Source organism: Otolemur garnettii, unplaced genomic scaffold, assembly GCF_000181295.1.
Source record: "Otolemur garnettii isolate 467f Iridium unplaced genomic scaffold, OtoGar3 scaffold00008, whole genome shotgun sequence".
Classification (NCBI taxonomy): Eukaryota; Metazoa; Chordata; class Mammalia; order Primates; family Galagidae; genus Otolemur; species Otolemur garnettii.
In genome coordinates, this window is record NW_003852403.1 from 35,164,770 (window position 1) to 35,185,241 (window position 20,472).

At 36.9% G+C, this 20,472-nt stretch overlaps 1 protein-coding gene across 4 annotated transcripts in view; it reads left to right on the top strand.

Moving 5' to 3' along the window:
• The window catches only part of KIF20B (kinesin family member 20B), a 91,569-nt gene that overhangs the window by 15,415 nt on the left and 55,682 nt on the right, over window positions 1–20,472 (top strand). For 3 of the 4 annotated variants that reach the window (XR_002771741.1, XM_003783691.3, XM_023509627.1), the window contains exons 7-16: window positions 4,934–4,970; window positions 5,429–5,656; window positions 7,682–7,793; window positions 8,977–9,048; window positions 9,134–9,280; window positions 10,497–10,659; window positions 11,521–11,808; window positions 18,102–18,241; window positions 18,811–18,949; window positions 19,709–19,937. Coding sequence is in view for 3 of the 4 variants with exons in the window: in XM_003783691.3 (XP_003783739.1) it covers window positions 4,934–4,970; window positions 5,429–5,656; window positions 7,682–7,793; window positions 8,977–9,048; window positions 9,134–9,280; window positions 10,497–10,659; window positions 11,521–11,808; window positions 18,102–18,241; window positions 18,811–18,949; window positions 19,709–19,937 (1,555 nt within the window). In the remaining variant the exon portion in view is untranslated. The remainder of the gene's footprint in view (window positions 1–4,933; window positions 4,971–5,428; window positions 5,657–7,681; window positions 7,794–8,976; window positions 9,049–9,133; window positions 9,281–10,496; window positions 10,660–11,520; window positions 11,809–18,101; window positions 18,242–18,810; window positions 18,950–19,708; window positions 19,938–20,472) is intronic. The other variant, XM_012801317.2, reaches the window with a different exon arrangement.

The following is a 20,472-nucleotide window of genomic DNA, read 5'->3' on the forward strand; positions in this document are numbered from 1 at the left end:
AATGTTTATTAAACAATGCAGATGTAAATAGTTCTGAAATAGTTATTGGTTGTTGTAGAACCAGTATTGTATTTTTTATGTGATGATTTTTAAAAATTTCTGTGTTTTTAATTAATTTATTTTTTGAGATGGAGTTTCCATTTGTTGCCTTCAGTAGAGTGCTGTGGTGTCATAGCTAATAGCAACCTCATACTCTTGGGCTTAAGTGATTCTCTCACCTCAGCCTCCCAAGTAGCTAGGACTACAGGTGCCCACTACCATGCTCAGCTATTTTTAGCGCTGGGGTCTTACTCTAGCTCAGGGTGGTCTCCAACTCCTGAGCTCAAGCAGTCCATCTGCCTCAGCTTCTTAGAGTGTTAGTATAGGGGGGAGCCACTGTGCCTATCCAAAGTTGTTTTTATTTTTATAAATTACTTATTTATTTATTTTGAGACTGGTTCTATGCTTTTTTCCCGGGCTAGAGGACAGTGGCTCACTCATGGCTCACTCATAGCTCACTTATTGTAGCTTTAAACTCCTGGTCTCAAGCAGTCTTCCTGGTTCAGCCTCTCAAGTAGCTGGGACTATAGGCATGTGGTACCACATCTCACCAATTTTTTTTCTTGCTGTGTTACCCAGGCTGGTCTCAAACTCTTGGTTTCAAGTGATTGATCCTACCACATGGGCTTCCCAAAGTGCTGGAATTATAGACATGAGGCACTGCATCTAGGCATTGTGAAAGTCATATATACACAGAATTTAAATAAGGAAATGTGAGAAATAAGAAGTTAAAGTTTATTTTTATTTATTTATTTTTTTGAGACAGAGCCTCAAGCTGTGGCCCTGGGTAGAGTGCTATGGCATCACAGCTCATAGCAACCTTCAACTCTTGGGCTTAAGCTATACTCTTGCTTTAGCCTCCCAAGTAGCTGGGACTACAGCTGCCCACCATAACGCCCGGCTATTTTTTGGTTATAGTTGTCGTTGTTTGGCAGGCCCAGGGCTGGATTTGAACCCGCGAGCTCTGGTGTATGTGGCTGGAGCCTTAGCTGATTGAGCTACAGGCGTCGAGCCAAAAGTTAAAGTTTATTATATTTGCATTCCTGAGGAAAAAACTGCGAATAGATTAGACAGTATCTTCTTTGCACTTTTTCTCTATCTATAAAATTATACACAGTGCTTTCTATATGTCCGCATATACACACATAATATATATAGCTGCATATATTTTCATGTCTTTTCTTTATATACTATATATAGGATATAGTTGGGGTTTTTTTTAACCAAAATGAGATTACTGTGCTTAACATATGACTTTTTCATTTAGCTTTTTTTTTTTTTAATAGCCAGGTCATACTACATGTGGATCATTTAGCATATTTTAAATCACATGTCTTTTATCTGTTAGGCTGTGTGGTTTTTTTTTTAATTAATTCATAGCTGTGTACATTAATGCATTTATGGGGTACACTGTGCTGGTTTTATATACAATTTGAAATACAACAAACTGGTTAACATAGCCTTCACCACACTTTGTTAATTAATTATTGTGTTAAGACATTTATACTCAGGAGGGTGATTGGTGGGATCACCTCTATGGTTTATCTTACAAGGGTACAAGAGATTTTTTCTAAAAGTAGAATATACATGTCTTAACACAATAACTAAGAAAATGACATGAAGGCTATGTTAACCAGTTTGATGAAAATATTTCAAATTATATATGAAAACACCACACTGTACCCCATGATTGCATTAATGTACACAGCTATGATTTAATAATAAAAAAAAAGACATTTATACTCTACACTTAGTAACTTTTGTTACTTTTATTTTTGTTGAGACAGTGTCCCATCACATGCCCCGGAGCAGAGTGCAGTGGCTTGGTAGCTCACTGCACCCTCAGACTCCGGCTTGTGGGCATCCCACTGCCTCAGCCTCCAGAAGCCACCAGGATTATAAGTGCTTGCCACAGCGCCCTGCTGGATTTTTCAATTTATTTCATGAGTTGGGGGTCTAATTCCCGCTTAGGTGAGTCTCGAACTCCTGAGCTTAAGCACTTCTCCCACCTCAGCCTCCCATAGTGTTGGGATTACAGGCGTGAGCCACTGCCCCCAGCTTGTTACCTTTTTTTATATCAAATTCTAAACCCATTTTTTATTCATGGATATTTGTATTCTCATCCTTCACTATTTTAAATAGTTTTGCAGTGAGGAAGCAATTTATTGCAAATATGTTTCTTGCTGATTTTCCCAAACTCAGGCTAACACTGGATATTTGATATTTATTCTTTCTCTTTTTTTTTTTTTAAGAGATAAAGTCTCACTTTGTCACCCTGGGTAGAGTGCCATGGTGTCACAGCTCACAGCAAACTCTAGGTCTTGGACTTAGGCGAATCTCTTGCCTCACCCTCCCAAGTAGCTGGGACTACAGGCACCCGTCACAGGCTATTTTTTTGTTGCGGTTTGGCTGGGGCTGGGTTCGAACCTGCCACCCTCGGTATATGGGGCTGGTGCCCTACTCACTGAGCCACAGGTACCGCCCTTTAATATTTATTCTGATAGATGAAAAAGCATGTGTCTCATTTAGGCTTACTTTATATTTCTTTAATTATGAATGAGGTAATTAGTATATCTTAGAATTTTTCCTATGAATTGTCAGATACAACTTTTGCCTTTTTTTTTTTAAAAACAGAGTCTCACTAGCCCTTGCCGGAATGCCGTAGTGTCACAGTTTACAGCAACTTCACACTCTTGGGCTTAAGCGATTCCCTTGCCTCAGCCTCCCAAGTAGCTGGGACTACAGGTGCCTACTAGAACAGCTAGCTATTTTTTTGTTGTATTTGTCATTGTTATTTTTAGCAGGCCTAGGCCAGGTTCCAACACACCCTGGTGTATGTGGCCAGTGCCCTAGCCACTGAGTTATGAGTGCTTAGCCAGTCCTTGCCATTTTTATATTGTTGTTTGATTTTTTCTTACTGAATTTTATTGGGGTTGGGCACAGTGTCTCACTCCTGTAATTTGAGTGCTTTGGGAGGCTGAGGCAGATAGATTGCTGGAGCTCAGGAGTTTGAGAACACCCTGAGCAAGAACCAGACCCTCTCTCTAAAAAAATAGCTGGGTATTGTGTTGGGTAATTGTAGTTCTAGCTACTTGGGAGACTGAGGCAAGAGGTTTGCTTGTGCCCGAGAGTTTGAGATTGCTGTTATCTATGGTGCCACAGCACTCTATTGAAGGCAACAGTGTGAGACTCTATCTCAGAAAAAAAAAATACATTGTTATATGGGTTGCAAGTTTTTCAACTTAATTGTTTGCTTCTCCTCTGCCTCCATTATATTTGTTAATTTATTGACAAATTGTTATTATGGTACCTCCTGTTGTCCAGGCAGTATTTTATGTCCTGAGGACAAATAGTGTTGCTTCATGGAGACTGACAATAAATAAATATAAAGTATTCAGTGAGGAAGTGTTAATTTATATAAGGTGATACCATATAAACTTCTGAAAATTTTTATGAAATTATCTGTTTATTCCTCCTATGCCTTCTGAGTTTTAGATTTTCAGATATTTATTCAATTCAAGACTGTTAAATGTAGCCGGGCATTGTGGTGGATGCCTGTAGTCCCAGCTACTTGGGAGCCTGAAGCAAGAGAATCACCTAAGCCCAGGCGTTGGAGGTTGCTGTGAGCTGTGTGATGCCACAGCACTCTACCGAGGGTGATAAAGTGAGACTCTGTCTCTACAAAAAAAAAAAGACTGTTAATTGGTTGGATTTGGTGGCTCATGCCCAGCACTGTGTGAGGCTGAGGCGGGTGGATTGCCTGAGCTCACAGGTTCGAGACCAGTCTGAGTCAGAGTGAGACCCTGTCTCTAAAAATAGCCAGGTATTGTGGTGGGCGCCTGTAGTCCCAGCTACTTGGGAGGCTGAGGCAAGAGATTCCCTTAAGCCCAGGAGTTTGAAGTTGCTATGAGCTATGATACAGCACTCTGCCGAGGGCAACAAAGTGAGACTCTATCTCAAAAAAAAAAAAAGACTGTTAAAAACTATTAACAGGATTTATAAATATTTTCAAATATTAATGAGGATTTTCTTTCTTAAGACGTTTAGAAATCAGGGTTTTAATGTAATAAAATGTGTGTCACTCAGTGGAGTTCAAAGTTCAGAGTTCATAATTATGGTCTCTGAAAGGAAAGTGGTATTTTTAACAAAAATTATGAAGGTTTATAGATAATTGCATAGGTAATTTATATGGGATATTAAAGTCATTACTAATGAAAAATGTTTACTAACGAGTTATCTAGTTAAGATATTATTTTTGCTATGAAATTATTAAAATGTTTAAAAAATGAGATATGTACCTTCACACATTGATTGTAAACTATTTCTAGAAGCAATTTGGCAATCCTATATTAAAAATGAAAATTTATAAATTTTTCATATCTTTTTATCCATCTAGTTGTAAGTATATGTTTTAAAGCAGTAATTAGGATGTAGGAGAAGATACATAAAGATATTTATCGTATTTTTACTGGCAAAACTTTGTAAATAATGTAAATCTTTAATAATGAAGAATTAAGTCATTTCATGTCTGTTCAGGTATGTGGCCATCAAGTATTTATAAACAATTCTTATTTTTAGGCAGAAAAGCTTACAATAGGGGTGGGGAAAATATAAAACAGGAGCATAATGAAATATTAACAGTAGTTAACTCAGTGGTGGCGATTGACTATACATGATGATAGTCTTTTTAATACTTCTCTGTATTTTTCCAACTTTCTCATCATGAGAATATATTATTTTAATTAACTATGAAGAAAACTAATAAGCAGAGGTCACTGAATTCAGTGGCTAACAGGTTGTGAGTTTGTTAATAACTTATTTGGATGGTTAATTAATATCTTAGTTAATTTAACCTTAACTAAAATATTTTTTAACTTAAACTTTCTTTTTTTAGGTTGCTATGCATAATGACAGTTATGATACTGTTGATGGTAAGGTTACATTTCTAATTTATCTTTAATATGTTGATCATTTGAAATATATTCACTTATAATAATTTCTATAAATGACATAGTGAAAATTACATGGAAAATAATGTCTATATGAAATGCCAGTTGTAAAGTTTTATTTGGATTAAATATGACAGATACCCTTTTTACTGCTTGGAATTTTAATACTGAGTTCAAAGACACTCTTGTTTTTGTTTGCCCTTTACACTTAATTTCTATTTGGTACATTAGCATATATTTGGAAAGAAAAGAAAACAAGAAATGAAACTTTTGTTAATCCAAATATTTATATCTTGATTTGCAAAAAAATGTGTAATAGAGATGGTTGTAAGATGAAAATACTTGGTTTTTCAAGTCCAGAAGTCTTTATCTGTACTTTATCTCATTTTTAGTCAGTTGCACAATTTTGTGATTACCCTTTTTTTTCCTTCTTTTTGTAGGTAGTTTAACAAATTCTTTGACCATCCCAGACTTAGAAGAATCCATGAAAGATTGTGAACAAGCTAGTTTGAATATGGATCATAATATAAAATTTTCTGTATGGGTTTCTTTCTTTGAAATTTATAATGAATGTATTTATGACTTATTTGTTCCTGTATCATCTAAGTTCCAAAAGAGGAAGATTCTGCGCCTTTCCCAAGATGTAAAGGGCTATTCTTTTATAAAAGGTATACTAATGAACATTAGCTCAAGGTTTGCTTCCTAGGCTTTATGATAGCTATAGGGAAGTAAACAGGAAGTTCAAATTTTTATAATGATTATTAGCATCAAGAGAATAAGAGAATTTTGTACTTTAGAAGAATGTTTTGTAGGGGAGGGGAGAAGGGCGGCTGGGTGGTGGGAGGGTGACTGGAAAGATCACCTATATATCTGTCTAACAAGGGTACAAGTGAACTTTTCTAGAACTAGAATATAAATGTTTTGACACAATGACTAAGCAAATGACATGAAATTTATGTGAACCAGCTTGATGAAAGTATTTCAAAATCTATATGAAAACACTACACTGTACCCCATGTTAGCATTAATGTATACAGCTATCATTTTTTTTTTTTTTTTTTTTTTGAGACAGAGCCTCAAGCTGTCCCCCTGGGCAGAGTGCCGTGGCATTACAGCTCACAGCAACCTCCAACTCCTGGGCTCAAGCGAGTCTCCTGCCTCTGCCTCCCAAGTAGCTGGGACCACAGGCGCCTGCCACAACGCCCGGCTATTTTTTTGTTGCAGCCGTCATTGTTGTTTGGAGGGTCTGGGGATTCGAACCCGCCGCCTCAGGTGTACGTGACTGGCGCCTTAGCCGGTTGAGCTATAGGCGCTGAGCCTATACAGCTATCATTTAATAAAAAAAGTATGTTTTGTTATGTTTATTAAACTTAAATATGGAAGGGTCCAGTTTGGTGTTTTGTTTGGTTAAATATTCTTGATTGGATTCTTGGTTGGAAAAAGCTGTATGTGGTGTTATTCACATTATGCTGTGACTTTGTAACTGTGTAAATTTTATAGCTTTATAAAATGTTACAGTTTCTCCATAGTGGTTTTTCCTGCCTTTAAAAAACAATTACAGTAGAAAATACACATTAATTACTTAACTCAGCACCTATATATGTATTTGTATGAGTTGTAATATTTATAGCTCAAAAGTTTAGTTAATTATCTTTTTCTTTTTGGAGATAGTCTCAGTTTGTCGCCCTGGGTAGAGTGCAGTGGCATCACAGTTCACAACAACCTCAAACTCTTGGGCTTAAGCTATTCTCTTGTCTCAGTCTCCTAAGTAGCTGGGACTACAGGTGTCCACCACAACACCTCGCTAATTTTTGCTGCAGCTGTCATTGTTTAGCAGGCTTGGGCCAGGTTCTAACCTGCCACCCTTGGTATATGTGGCTGGTGCGCAATCACTATGCTATGGGCGCCAAGCCAATTATCTTTTTTTTGGAGACAGTCTCACTCTTTCGCCCTGGGTGGAGGGTTGTGGCATCATAGCTCACAGCAGCCTCAAACTTTTGGTCTCACATGATCCTCTTGCCTCAGCCTCCTGATGGACTATAGACATCCGCCACTACACCCAGCTAGTTTTCCTATTTTTTAGTAGACTATGGGGTCTTGCTTTTGCTCAGTCTGGCCTTAAACTTCTGAGTTCAAGGGATCTTCCTGCCTCAGCTTCCCAGAGTGCTAGGATTAAGACCATGCCTGGCCTTAATTAATTATAATTCAACTTCCTGTATACTTTTACTACAAAGAATGGATTGTGACATATTAAATATTCCATTTCAGTTTTATAAAATGCTGGTTATGATTCAATAAATTTGATTTCATGATTCACTAATGAATTGTGAATTGTGTGCAGTGTCTCATAACTAGGTAATTTTGTAGGTTTAATCTGTACTGTATTTTGTGTCTGAGTTTTTGTTCTAAGAAATTGTGCTTCTTTTTAATTTTCCCTTTGGCAGACTGTTGAATAGCATTTATTTTGTGTATTTATGTAAATTAAATATTGGAACATTGTTATAATATCCTCTTGTGGAACACGAAATAGCTGAGTTGACAGTAGCTAGGATGTGTTATTAGAAGAAAAATATCATTATATGGTGCTAGAAAAGACTTTCAAAAAGATTACAGTGTGGAACACATCATACCTATTAATAAATTGAAATATGTCCTCTCTCTTTTTTTTTTTTTGTTCTCTTAAATTTTTAAAGATCTGCAATGGATTCAAGTATCTGATTCCAAAGAAGCATATAAACTTTTAAAACTAGGAATAAAGCACCAGAGTGTTGCCTTCACAAAACTGAACAATGCTTCCAGTAGAAGGTAAGGAATAAATCCTCTGGGATAAGCCTGAAGCACTGATGGTATTCTGTGCTAATTTAAATACAACTGAATTTAGATTAAAATGAGTGCTCAGTAGTGTGATGTGTTAAATAAATTTATAGGAATAAAAAGATTCTGTAAATTGAAAAGCACTATATCCTAGTATCAATACTGTTTCTTATTCTACCTAATTTGCAGGAAGTCTCTACGGCATTTTTATTCTTTGTTGATGTCTAGCTCAGTATTTTCAGAGTTATTTATAATGATGGCCTTTTCTCTGTGTTTTTCCCACTTATCCCACGAATACTGTATGCATACTGAGTTAGGCTATAATCTCAAAGCGTTATGTTTTTGATGGAAGGGATTAGGGGATGAGAGACACAGGAATTAAGTTTGAGCAGTAAGTTATTTATTTACTTTCTTGAGACAGCCTTACTCTGCTGACCAAGCTAGAGTTGCAGTGGCACTATCTTAGTTCTCTGGAGCTGCAAACTCCTGGGCTCAAGAAATTCTGCCTCCTATGTTGCTGGGACTATAGGTGCACGCCACCATGTCTGGCTAATTCTTACTATTTTTTGTAAAGAAAGGTCTTGCTATGTTACCCAGGCTGCCCACCTAGTTCAACCTTCAAGGTGCTGGAATTATAAACATGTGCCACTGGGTAAGGCCTCAAGCAGTGAGATACTTAAAACAGGCTGTGTCTTACAAATTATTAAAAAAATAAATAAATAAAACTTTGTCTTGAGGAAGAAAGAGCCCTGTTCTCATACTCAGTTGAATAAGGGATAACATGATCCAGGCCTATGGGTCAAATGCATGCTTTGCTTTAGGAATATATTTGAAGAATATTAGCTGTACATAATACAGTTTTAATTAAGAATACGTTTCTCATGAGAAAATTGTGACTATTATAAATGATTTCATTAATAGAATTTGGAATGTCAAGAGCAGGTTTGAGGGATTTGGGGCTATGTGAAAAATACATGATTTAGATAGTTGGGTATGTAGGTAACAGTGGAACACAGGGTTGAAATGTTTGGCAGCATCATTGGAAAATGCAGTGATGGACTACAGCTAATATTAGGGTATGAAATAGAGGTCGATTTAGATACTTGTCATTCTTTTATTTAGACTGTGGAAATTAAAAAAAATGTAACAATAACATTTGATTTTTGTATTTTAGTCACAGCATATTCACTATTAGAATATTACAGATTGAAGATTCTGAAATGTCTCGTGTAATTCGAGTCAGTGAGTAAGTTGAGTATTTAAATTGTAATTATTTTCAATTGTTTTGAAGAACTTCTAGGGTAATTTATGTTTTTTTTTTGTTAATTCAGATTGTCTTTATGCGATCTTGCTGGTTCAGAACGAAGCATGAGGACACAGAATGAAGGTGAAAGGTTAAGAGAGACCGGGAACATCAACACTTCTTTATTGACTCTAGGAAAGTGTATTAATGTTTTGAAGAACAGCGAAAAGTCAAAGTAAGTGTTACTAAAGGTGTTATGAGCATATTAAATAATAGAATATTTAAAGTTTCGACTTTGCTGTTTTTAGAAAGTTCTTTTTATTTAACTGCTTCTTACATAATGACTGTATGGATTATGATTAAAGTACTTAGAGATCTTAGATTAAAAAAAGGATAGAAATAAAAAAAAAAGTTGATACTAGAATTCATCAAATAAATTCAGCATTTTCCATAGCGAGTATACCAACAAAGTATATGTTAAGCTTCTCATGATGTTTTTTTTTCTTTCTTTTTTTTTTTTTTCGGAGATAGAGTCTCACTTTATTGCTCTTGGTTGGGTGCTGTGGCGTCCCACAGCTCACAGCAACCTCCAAGTCCTGGGCTTAGGCAATTCTCTTTGCCTCAGCCTCCTGAGTAGCTGGGACTACAGGCGCCCGCCACAGTGCCTGGCTATTTTTTGTTGCGATTTGGCTGGGACCAGGTTTGAACCCGCTACCGGTATATGGGGCTGGCGCCTTACCCGTTAAGCCACAGGTGCTGCGCCTCATGATGTTTTTTTAGCATGTAAAATCATTTTATTCTTTTTTTTATTTTGAGACAGAGCCTCAAGCTATCCCCCTGGGTAGAGAGCCGTGGCTTCACAGCTCACAGCAACCTCCAACTCCTAGGCTCAAGCGAGTCTCCTGCCTCCGCCTCCCAAGTAGCTGGGACCACAGGCGCCCGCCACAACGCCCAGCTATTTTTTGGTTGCAGCCATCGTTGTTTGGCAGGTCCGGGCTGGATTTGAACCCGCCACCTTAGGTGTATGTGGCTGGTGCCTTAGCCACTTGAGCCACAGGCGCCGAGCCATTTTATTCTTATTAAAAGCATTCTGTGTGTTCTTCTAGATATGACAGATTTTTGTATTAATTAAACTTCTAAGCAGAATAAAAATGATAAACTAGCCTTTACCATTTCTAATTAAGGTGTCTTACAGTCTCTAGTATACGGTTGCTTTATGTTGGGGAACACAACCTAGTTAAATGTGATTTTCTTCGCATGTTGCTCAGTGGGTTATTATTGTTAGTATTTTATTAGTAAGTAACAATATTTAAATTGAAGGACTATTACAAGTGGAAATAATCGCTAACCTAAAGTTTAAGTCCTTGCTAGCTGGATCAGTTACTTCTTTGTAAAATTTATTGGCATCCTGATGTCATGCGATTTGTTTTAATTTAAGATTTTTTCCATAGGTTTCAACAGCATGTGCCTTTCCGGGAAAGTAAACTGACTCACTATTTTCAAAGTTTTTTTAATGGTAAAGGGAAAATATGTATGATTGTCAACATCAGTCAATGTTGTTTGGCCCATGATGAAACGCTCAATGTATTGAAGTTCTCTGCCATTGCACAAAAAGTAAATATATATTTATTAAGCCTCTTCTTATTAGAACACTAACAGTTTTTCTTAAAATAAATAATATATTTTGTACTTATTACTAGAAGCCTGGGAAGTAATTAAAAATTAAAAAAGTAAATATTTGACGACCACGTTAGAAGACATAGAAGGACATAGATTAAAATGACCTTGAGTGATACATGATAATAATATACATCAGTTATAAAATTTTTGATTCTTTTGATTAAAAAAAATTTTTTTAAAGAGATAAGACCTTGTTCTATTGCCCAGATTTGCAGATATTTTTAAGAGACAGGGCTTTGTTTTGTTGCCCAGAATTACAGTGCAGTGAACTCCTAAGCTAAAGGGAACCTTCTACCTCCTGAGTTGAGCTTCAGGCCTGTGTCACTTGGTCTTGCTAATTTAAAGAAGGATTTTTAGAGATAGGTGTCTTGCTATATTGCCCAGGCTGGTCTCTATTTCCTGGCCTCAGGTGATTCTCCCACCTTAGATTCACAATGAGCTGGGATTATAGGCAAGAGCCACTATTCTCAGCATCAGTTACAAAATACTGACTATTCTTGGAATGAACTGTCAATCATCCATCTGGTTCAGTTATGGCTTCTGAATAATTGGAATGCCCCCCTGCTAGGAATCTTACTAAGAGCTTAACCCAGGAAGGTAGATTTACCTATAGTATATCTGTATAAGTAGCTTTTTAAAAATCAGAATGTGCATCTAAAGATGCTAATTCCTTTTTGTATGTTTGTTTGCATAGTTTTAACACCCTATATCATTTGACCTTAGTTTATAAAATTATTTTCTAGTGAACAGTTCTTGCATTTACTATTTTAAAAGTCTCCTTGGATATTTTAACAGGTTTGTGTTGCAGATGATTTAAATTCTTCTCAAGAGAAATCATTGGGACCTGTGAAATCTTCTCAACATATATCACTAGACAGTCATTTGGATAATAAAATATTAAATGTAAAAAGAACCACCATTTCATGGGAAAATAGTCTAGAAGATTTAGTAGAAGATGAAGATTTGATTGAGGAGTCAGAAGACACTGAAGAAAACCAAAATGTGGAAACTGAACTTACTGATGAAGAGCTAGATAAAACATTAGAGGAAGATAAGCCTTTCAGCACCCACCAGGAGAACAGAGTATGTATGAAGAACTCATATTTCTATCATTGGTTTATTATTCTGAAATTAGGATTAAAAATACTTTAGCCTCCCTCTTTTCAGTTATTTTCAAAATACCCTGAAGTTCTTTTTTTTGAGACAGAGTCTTCCTGGGTAAAGTGCCTGACATCATAGCTTACAGCAGCCTCAAACTTTTGGGCTCAAAAGATCCTCTTGTGTCAGCCTACCAGTAGCTGGGACTACTGGGTCCTGCCGCAAAGCCCAGCTAATTTTTCTGTTTTCAGTAGAGATTAGAGTCTTGCTCTTGCATAGGTTGGTCTTGAACTCCTGAGCTCTGGCATTCTACCTTGGCATCCTCCCTTGGCCTTCCTGAGTGATAGTATTAAAGGTATGAGCCACTGCACCTAGCCTAAGTTTTTATTTATTTATTTATTTATTTTTTCTGGTAGAGACAGAGTCTCACTTTATCCGCTTTGGTAGAGTGTCGTGGCGTCACATAACTCACAGCAACCTCCAACTCCTGGGCTTAAATGATTCTCTTGCCTCAGCCTCCCAAGTAGCTGGGACTACAGGCACCCGCCATAATGCTCGGCTATTTTTTTGTTGCAGTTTGGCCAGGGCTGGATTTGAACCCACCACCCTCAGTATATGGGGCTGGCATCCTACCTACTGAGCCACAGGTGCTGCCCAATGGCCTAAGTTTTTGTGTCTTAACATATATATATATATTTTTTGAGACAGAGTCTTACTTGTCACCAGTAGAGTGCCTTGGTGTCATAGCTCACAGCAACCTCAAAGTCTTGGGATCAAGCCATTTTCCTTGTCTCAGCCTCCCGAGTGGCTGGGACTACAGGCACCTGCTACAACACCCAATATTTTTAGAGATAGGGTCTCACTCTTGGCTCAGGGTGGTCTGGAACCTGTGAGCTCAGCAATCTACCCACCTCAGCCTCCAGAATGCTAGGATTACAGGCTTGAGCCACTGTGCCTAGCCTTAACTTAATATTTTGAAAAATATTAAACCTACAGAAAGATCAGTATGATGAACACTTATTTTACCTGGATTTACCTGTTCTTATTTTATTATTATGTGACTATGTTTTTCTTTGTGTGTAGCATTTGAAAATGATGCACACATAAGGACACCTTAACACAAAGTATTTCAGCATACGTTTTCTAAAAACATGGATATTTTCCTCATGATCATGAAACCATTTTTATGGCCTCAAAATTTAACATTGATACAGTAATATTTATTGTATCATCTGTACTGAGATTTCTACAATGATTCCATCTAGAGAATAGCCAGTTTGTTTTCATCTACCCCCAAAGTTGACACATTGCTTTTGACTATCATGTTTCATATAGCATTGATATTTTTGAAAAGTGAAGGCTAGTTTTCTTATAGAATACCCCAAATCTAGATTTGACTAATTATTTCCTCATGATTTAGGTTTAATACTTTACCCAAGCATATTATATAAGTGAAGTTATGAGTTTTTCATTGCGTCATACCAAGAGGCACATGATGTCTGATTTTTTTATTCTTAGAGATGCTAAGTTTTACTCACTTGGTTAAGGTACAGTATTTCAGATTGTTTCTTTATTGTAAAGCATATCATCTGTGGGATGATATGTAGTACTTGGAGACCATGTGACTATCCTATTCTAGTATTCTTCCAACAAATGATTTTTTGTTTTTTGGGGACAGTGTCTTAAGCTGTCGCTCTAAATAGAGTGCCATGGCAACATAGCTCACAACAACTTCCAACTCATGCTCAAGTGATCCTCTTGCCTTAGTTTTTCTATTTTTAGTGGAGACGGGGTCTCCTTTTTGCTCAGGCTGGTCTCGAACTCACGAGCTCAAGCAGTCCACCCTTCTTGGCCTTCCAGAGTGCTAGGATTCCAGGTGTGAGCCACTGCTCCGGGCTCCACTAGATGATTGTAACATATTCTACTAGACTTGTGGTCTTTAAATACAAATACTCAAAATATCTGCCTAGTATCAATGATCCTATTTCTTTAAAAACAGCCATTTTTTTGTCATCTTATTTTTAATGATAAGTGAGGTTTAACAGTGATTCTTTTAGTTTCTGTCTGAAATTTAGATCATATCCACATTACCTATTCCCCCTTATTAATTTGCTGTAACTACATATGAATATATGGAGACCTCTTACTGGTACTCTAGAAATATTGGTAAGCTTGTATTCAAGAGTGTGTTTTAATAGTGTTGACATATTGCTCATCATAGTACTTTCTTGGACTGAGAAGTGCAAGTAGATAGATGATATATTGTATTCAGTACACTCATTTTAATAATTTACCTTAGTGTCCCTGAAGGCCATTGTTATATATGTGCTGTTTAAAAATAAAGATAGCCTTAGATGTGGTTCAAGTCCCAGTTTATTTGTTCTCTGTGATTGGATTCTGTTATTTGGGCCTCTGTGATGTAGTACCTTCCTTAGTGCCAAAAGAAGCCAAAAATAGTCCTGTTTTAGTTTTTTCTGATCTTGTCTTGTCTTTTTTTTTTGACACAGAGCCTCAAGCTGTCACCCTGGGTAGAGTGCCTTGGCATCACAGCTCACAGCAACCTCCAGCTCCTGGGCTTAAGCATTATCTTGCCTCAGCCCCCCAAGTACCTGAGACTACAGGCGCCCACCACAATGCTACTTTTTGATTATAGTTGTTGTTTGGCAGGCCTGGGCTGTATTCGAACCTGTCAGCTCTGGTGTATGTGGCTGGCACCTTAGCCGCTTGAGCTATAGGCGCTGAGCCTTTTTTTGGTCTTTTCAAATTTCAAGTTTTATATATAGTATTGGTTAAATTTGAAATGTTAGTAAAATTTCTGAAATTACTAGAAGAAATTTAATATAGGTTGTGAGACCTGGAGACCTAAGTAGAGTGCTATGGCATCATAGCTCACAACTACTTCCAACTCAGGCTCAAGTGATCCTCTTGCCTCAGTTTTTCTATTTTTAGTGGAGACGGTGTGGCATGTGAGTTAGTGGACAAGAATGGCATGTGAGTTGTATATGTGCAGGAAATCAGAAAACAGACCTCCAAGGGAGAATGTCTATGTGAGGTGTGGCAATACCAGGCTTAATGGTTATGGTAAAGATTCTCCAGATTCCAAAGGTCTTTTGATGCTAGGGGCAAAGGTCTAGCTTAAGGTCTGAGATTTTGCCTAAACAAATTAGAGACATTCTGTCTGATACTTTCCATGTTCTCTCTTTTTACTGCTGATGTCTCATAAGTAGTTAAAAGTTACTTAATTATTATTTGCAATAATAAATACCGACCTGAGGCTAATTCAGGAAGGCTCCTCCCAGAGTTTCTCAGTCCTCCAAATGGACTTCATACTTTGTGTCAGACCTCTTCATTCTTCCAGCCCAAACCCCCTCAACTGGTGACCACAAACCCCTTCAATTTGCTGGCATAGTTTACAGTGAATTTCATGGTATATATGCGTATCTTATAACATTGTGTACTTATTTTAAAGTGAAAAATTTTGTCAAATATTTGATGTTTAAAAATAAATGCTTTGGGGCCAGGTGTGGTGGCTTATGCCTGTAATCCTAGTACTCTGGGAGGCCCAGGTAGGTGGATTGCGTGAACTCACAGGTTCAAGAGCAGCCTGAACAAACAAGGCAAGAGGATCACTTGGGCCCAAGAGGTTGCTGTGAGGCATGATGCTATGGCACTCAACCCAGGGTGATAGCTTGAGACTGTCTCAAAAAAAAGACTTGGTGTTGTATGGCTTATTTGCATTTCAATAAAGAATTGGAACTATTAACAATTATTATAAAGTCTTAATTCATTCCAGCATTAATTCAAAAGTCCAAAGTCCAGAGTCTCATCTAAATCAGATATGGGTTAGAATCAAGGCAGGTTCATCCAGAGGCAAATTCTCCCCTCCAGCTAAGAACCTGTGAAATCAAGAAAGTTACCTACTTCCAAAATATCAGTACAAATATAAAAATAATACAGTGGGGGGATAGGCACAAAATAGATGTTCTCATTCTAAAAGGGAGAAATAGGCTCAGTGCTCATAGCTCAGTTGTTAGGGCACTGGCCACATGCACCGGGTTTGAACCTGGCCAAGGCCCCCTAAACAACAATGACAACAAAACAATAGCTGAGCATTGTGGTGGGTGCCTGTTGTCCCAGCTATTTGGGAGGCTGAGGCAAGAGAATCCACTTAAGCCCAAGAGTTTGAGATTGCTGTGAGCTATGACGCTAGGGTACTCTACCACTGGCAACATAGTGAGACTCTGTCTCAAAAAACAACTAATTATTGAAAATTGTTAAACTGGTTTCCTAAATTCATACAGCTTTCTCTAATTCCCCACATTTCTACTTCCATAGTTAACTATCATTTAAACAGAAAGTTTGTAGTTGTTTAAGATTATTAATGTTATATGTTCATGGTAGAATGAAAAAGAAAGTTTAAATATAAAGATTATGCTACCTTTCACGTTAACAGATTTTTAGTATACATTGATAATTTTGAATTTGATGTTATTTTAAAAAATTGGAAAAAGTATATATTATTAATATAGTTCATCATTTTTACTTTTTTTTTAATTTATTTATGTGGGTTTTATTTTTTTTTGGAGATAGTGTCTTGCTCTGTTGCCCTGGGTAGAGTGCAGTGGTGTGATCACAGTTCACTACAGCCTCTCTAACTCCTGAGCTAAAGTGATTCTCCTGCCTCAGCCTCCCAAGTAGATGAGACTATGGGAGTGTGCCACCACATCTGGCAAATTTTTCTTTTCTTTTTTTCGAGAAGAGTCTTACTGTGTTGTCCTTTGTAGAGTGCTGTGACATCACAGCTCACAGCAACCTCCAACTCGTGGGCTTAAGTGATTCTATTGCCTCAGCTTCCCAGGTAGCTGGGACTACAGGCACCTGACACAACACCCTGCTGTTTCTTTTGCAGTTGTTATTGTTGTTTAGGAGGCCTGGGTTGGGCTTGAACCCACCAGCCTGGCTGTATGTGGCTGGTGCCCTACTCATTGAGCTATGGGCGCTGAGCCTTTCATTTCTTTTTTTAAAGATGAGTTCTCCTTTCTCAGACTGTTCTTGAACTCTGGACCTCAGTCAGTCTTCCTGCCTTAGCCTCTGAAAGTGCTGGGATTATGGGCACCTGCACCTGGCTTTATTTATTTTTTGATATACATAGGAAAAGAAGGAATAGGTTATCGTTAAAGATTACAATAGTTTACTATACAAATCCCTTAAGTTTGGATGTTGAATTAAGTTCACATTTTCTTTATTTAAATACAACCTCTGCCCCAAAACCACAACACTATAAAAAGCATCATGCTGCAAAAATACTGGGGTCATGCTATAGAATTATTTTCTCGGTATAAATTCTTTCAAGCAGGATTTCAAAGTCAGGATATCTATTGAACTATTATTAAATATAAAGTTGAGAAATTGGAAGATCTGTAGCTTTTCGAGAGTTTATTGTAATTTTTTTTTTTTTCCGAGATAGAGTCTCACTTTGTTGCTCTGGGTTGAGTGCTGTGGCATCACAGCTCACAGCAACCTCAAACTCTTGGGCTTAAGCGATTATCTTACCTCAACTTCCCAAGTAGCTGGGACTACAGGTGCCCACCACAATGCCTGGCTGTTTTTGTTGCAGTTGTCATTGTTGTTTTAGTTGGCCCCAGGCTGGGTTTGAACCCGCCAGCCTCCATGTATGTGGCTGGTGCCCTACCCAATGAGCTATAGGTGCTGCCGCATGATTATGTATTTTCAATACATAAGAATATAGAGTTGTTGCTCACATCTTAATAATAAAAGCCTAAAAAGTTTATGCAACATCTCTCTTTCTTATTTTGGAAAGTCTTCGGGAGTTCATAGCAACTTCTCTGCTGCTATACTTGGGTTCAGGGCTTTAGACTTTGACAGGCCACTTTCAAATCCAACTGTTAGCATTTACCACAAATCTGGTCATTATATTCCTCATAAGAAATGTGGATGATACCAAGCCCACAGAAAGTTGTGTGAATTAAATGAAATCAAATATGGAACTCCCCAAAGTAGTTCTTGGTAGATTACTTTTTTTCTTATTATAGTTAGTGAGATGTTTATCATAAGTCTATTTTTAAAATGTGGAGAACTCTACCTGATTTTTCAGATTAGTGCATCTCTGCAAATGTATCACTTTCAGGGAGAATATTATATTTAAGAGGATGCATAATTATAATTGCCTAAAAGTTTTTTTTTTTTAAATGGTTGGGCAATAGTTCTCTTGGATGTAGTTATTCTTTTATAAGAATTTTAATATTTATATGTTATAGAAACTGTTGGATTTAATAGAAGACTTGAAAAAAAAACTGATAAATGAAAAAAAGGAAAAGTTAACATTGGAACTTAAAATTCGAGAAGAAGTTACACAGGAGTTTACTCAATATTGGGCTCAACGGGAAGCTGACTTTAAGTAAGTTGTTTCTTTCATAGTCTGATAAAACTTGACAATTTTGTTTACTTATTTAATTTTTTAAACTTATTTACTTGTTTTTGTTTTTTCTTGAGACAGAGTCTCACTCTGTAGTTCTGGGTAGAGTCCTATGGTGTCCCTAGCTCACAGCAACCTCATACTCTTGGGCTCAAGTGATCCTCAGGCCTTGGCTTCCCTAGTAGCTGGGACTACAGTCACCTGCCATAATGCCTGACTAATTTTTTTATTTTTAGTAGAGACGGGGTCTCACTCTTGCTTAGGCAGGTCTGAAACTCCTGAACTCATGGGGTCCTCTGGTCTCAGCCTTCCAGAGTGCTAGTAGTATATGCCTGAGCCACCACATCTGGCCTATTTACTTGTTTTGTATGTTATGTAGCTTATGAATTTTTACAACTTTATGCAAGCTTGAAAATAGCTATTATTAATCCCCATGCATGATCATTTGAATTTGCTTTTAAGCTATAATACATACTTAATCTTAGAAGTTTAAGATAAAACACAAAACAGCCCCTTTTTATTTCTTAATTGAATAAATTTGTGTTATGAAGGGAAACGCTTCTTCAGGAACGAGAGATATTGGAAGAAAATGCTGAATGTCGTTTGGCTATCTTCAAGGATTTGGTTGGTAAATGTGACACTCAAGAACAATCAACAAATGAAATTTGTGTGGCTAAAGTTGAAACTGAAGTATGTTAATTGAATTATTTAAAAAATCCAGTGGGTTTTTGGTACCAGGATTTAGTTTATGACGTCAATGATGAGAAACATCAATTTAATTTAGAATTAAAATAAAACTTATTGGTTAACTTTATCATAATCAGACAAGTTTGTTAGGAATATAAGCACAAATAATTTAAATATAGCTATTGAGCTTTGAAAAATGTATTTCTAATTTTGGTGTTGGTGATCATTGTATTAATTATAGGCAGATTCCTTTTTATCTGATCATGGGATACCTGTCCTAGATTTATCTTAAACTTGAAAATTTTTAGATACAAAATTGGTGTATCTATTGGTGTATCTTTGTTTGTTTTTGAAGTAACGCAATTTAGGGGCCTATGATACTGATGTCCATTCTTTTGCTGTCAAACCACCCTTATGTATCCTACACATGGTTTGAAACTTGGGCTGCATTGTGAAAATGGAGGTTGGTTTCCTGGGCTATCCTAATAAAGCCTTTTATGAGTTATTTATACCTAACTAGGTAATGATAATTATTCCTTAATGACTTATCAGAGTTTATGAAATTTCTTTCTTCATGGTCCATATAACATAAAATAAACAATAGTATACAATTTTTCCACAATTGGGACTGTTTCTGTATGATTTATGTTAAAGAATTTCGAGTTGTGAATTTTTTGCTGTTTTAAAACTGTCTAAATTAGTACCATATATAAGAGTAAAATCCACTGTTAATGTTAGGCATGTGGTTTTTGCTATTTTTAGGAAGCACATAATTTTGTAGGATTTGAAGATATTATTGATTCCCTTCAAGATAATGTCGCTGATATTAAGAAACAGGCTGAAATTGCTCATTTATATATTGCATCTCTTGCTGACCCCCAGGAGGCTATTGCTTGTTTAGAACTAAAGTTTAATCAAGTTAAGGCTGAATTAGATAAAACCAAAGAAGAATTAATCAAAACCAAAGAAGAGCTTAAAAAGAGAGAAAATGGTAAGTGGAGATATTCTACCACTATTTAAGAAGTATGAACACATTAAAAGTATAGTTGGTAAGTATAAGAGCTTTGTGCAGCTTATTTAGTGTCATGACCAGAAAATTCTTTAATCAAGGTAACATAGTATACCATTTGTATGACTTTATGACTTTACAGTAATTTGCTAGTTTACCACTAAAAATATTCTTTTGTCTTCATTTATTTTTATACCAATGTTACTGGACAATGGACTTTTTTTTTTTCTTCAAGACACAGTCTTACTCTATTACCCAGGCTAGAGTGCCATTGTGATAGTCTAGCTTACAGCAACCTCAAACTCCAGCACAGGAGTTTGCCACAATGCCAGCCAAATTTTTCTGGTTTTTTTTTTTTTTTGTTTGTTTGTTTGTTTGTTTTAAGATGAGGTCTTGCTTTGTTGCTCAGGCAGGGCTCAAACTGCTATCCTCAAGCAATCCTCCCCTCCTTGGCCTCCCGAAGTGCTAGGATTACAGGCAGGAGCTGCCAGACCTGGCCCAGAAATATGTCCTCTTG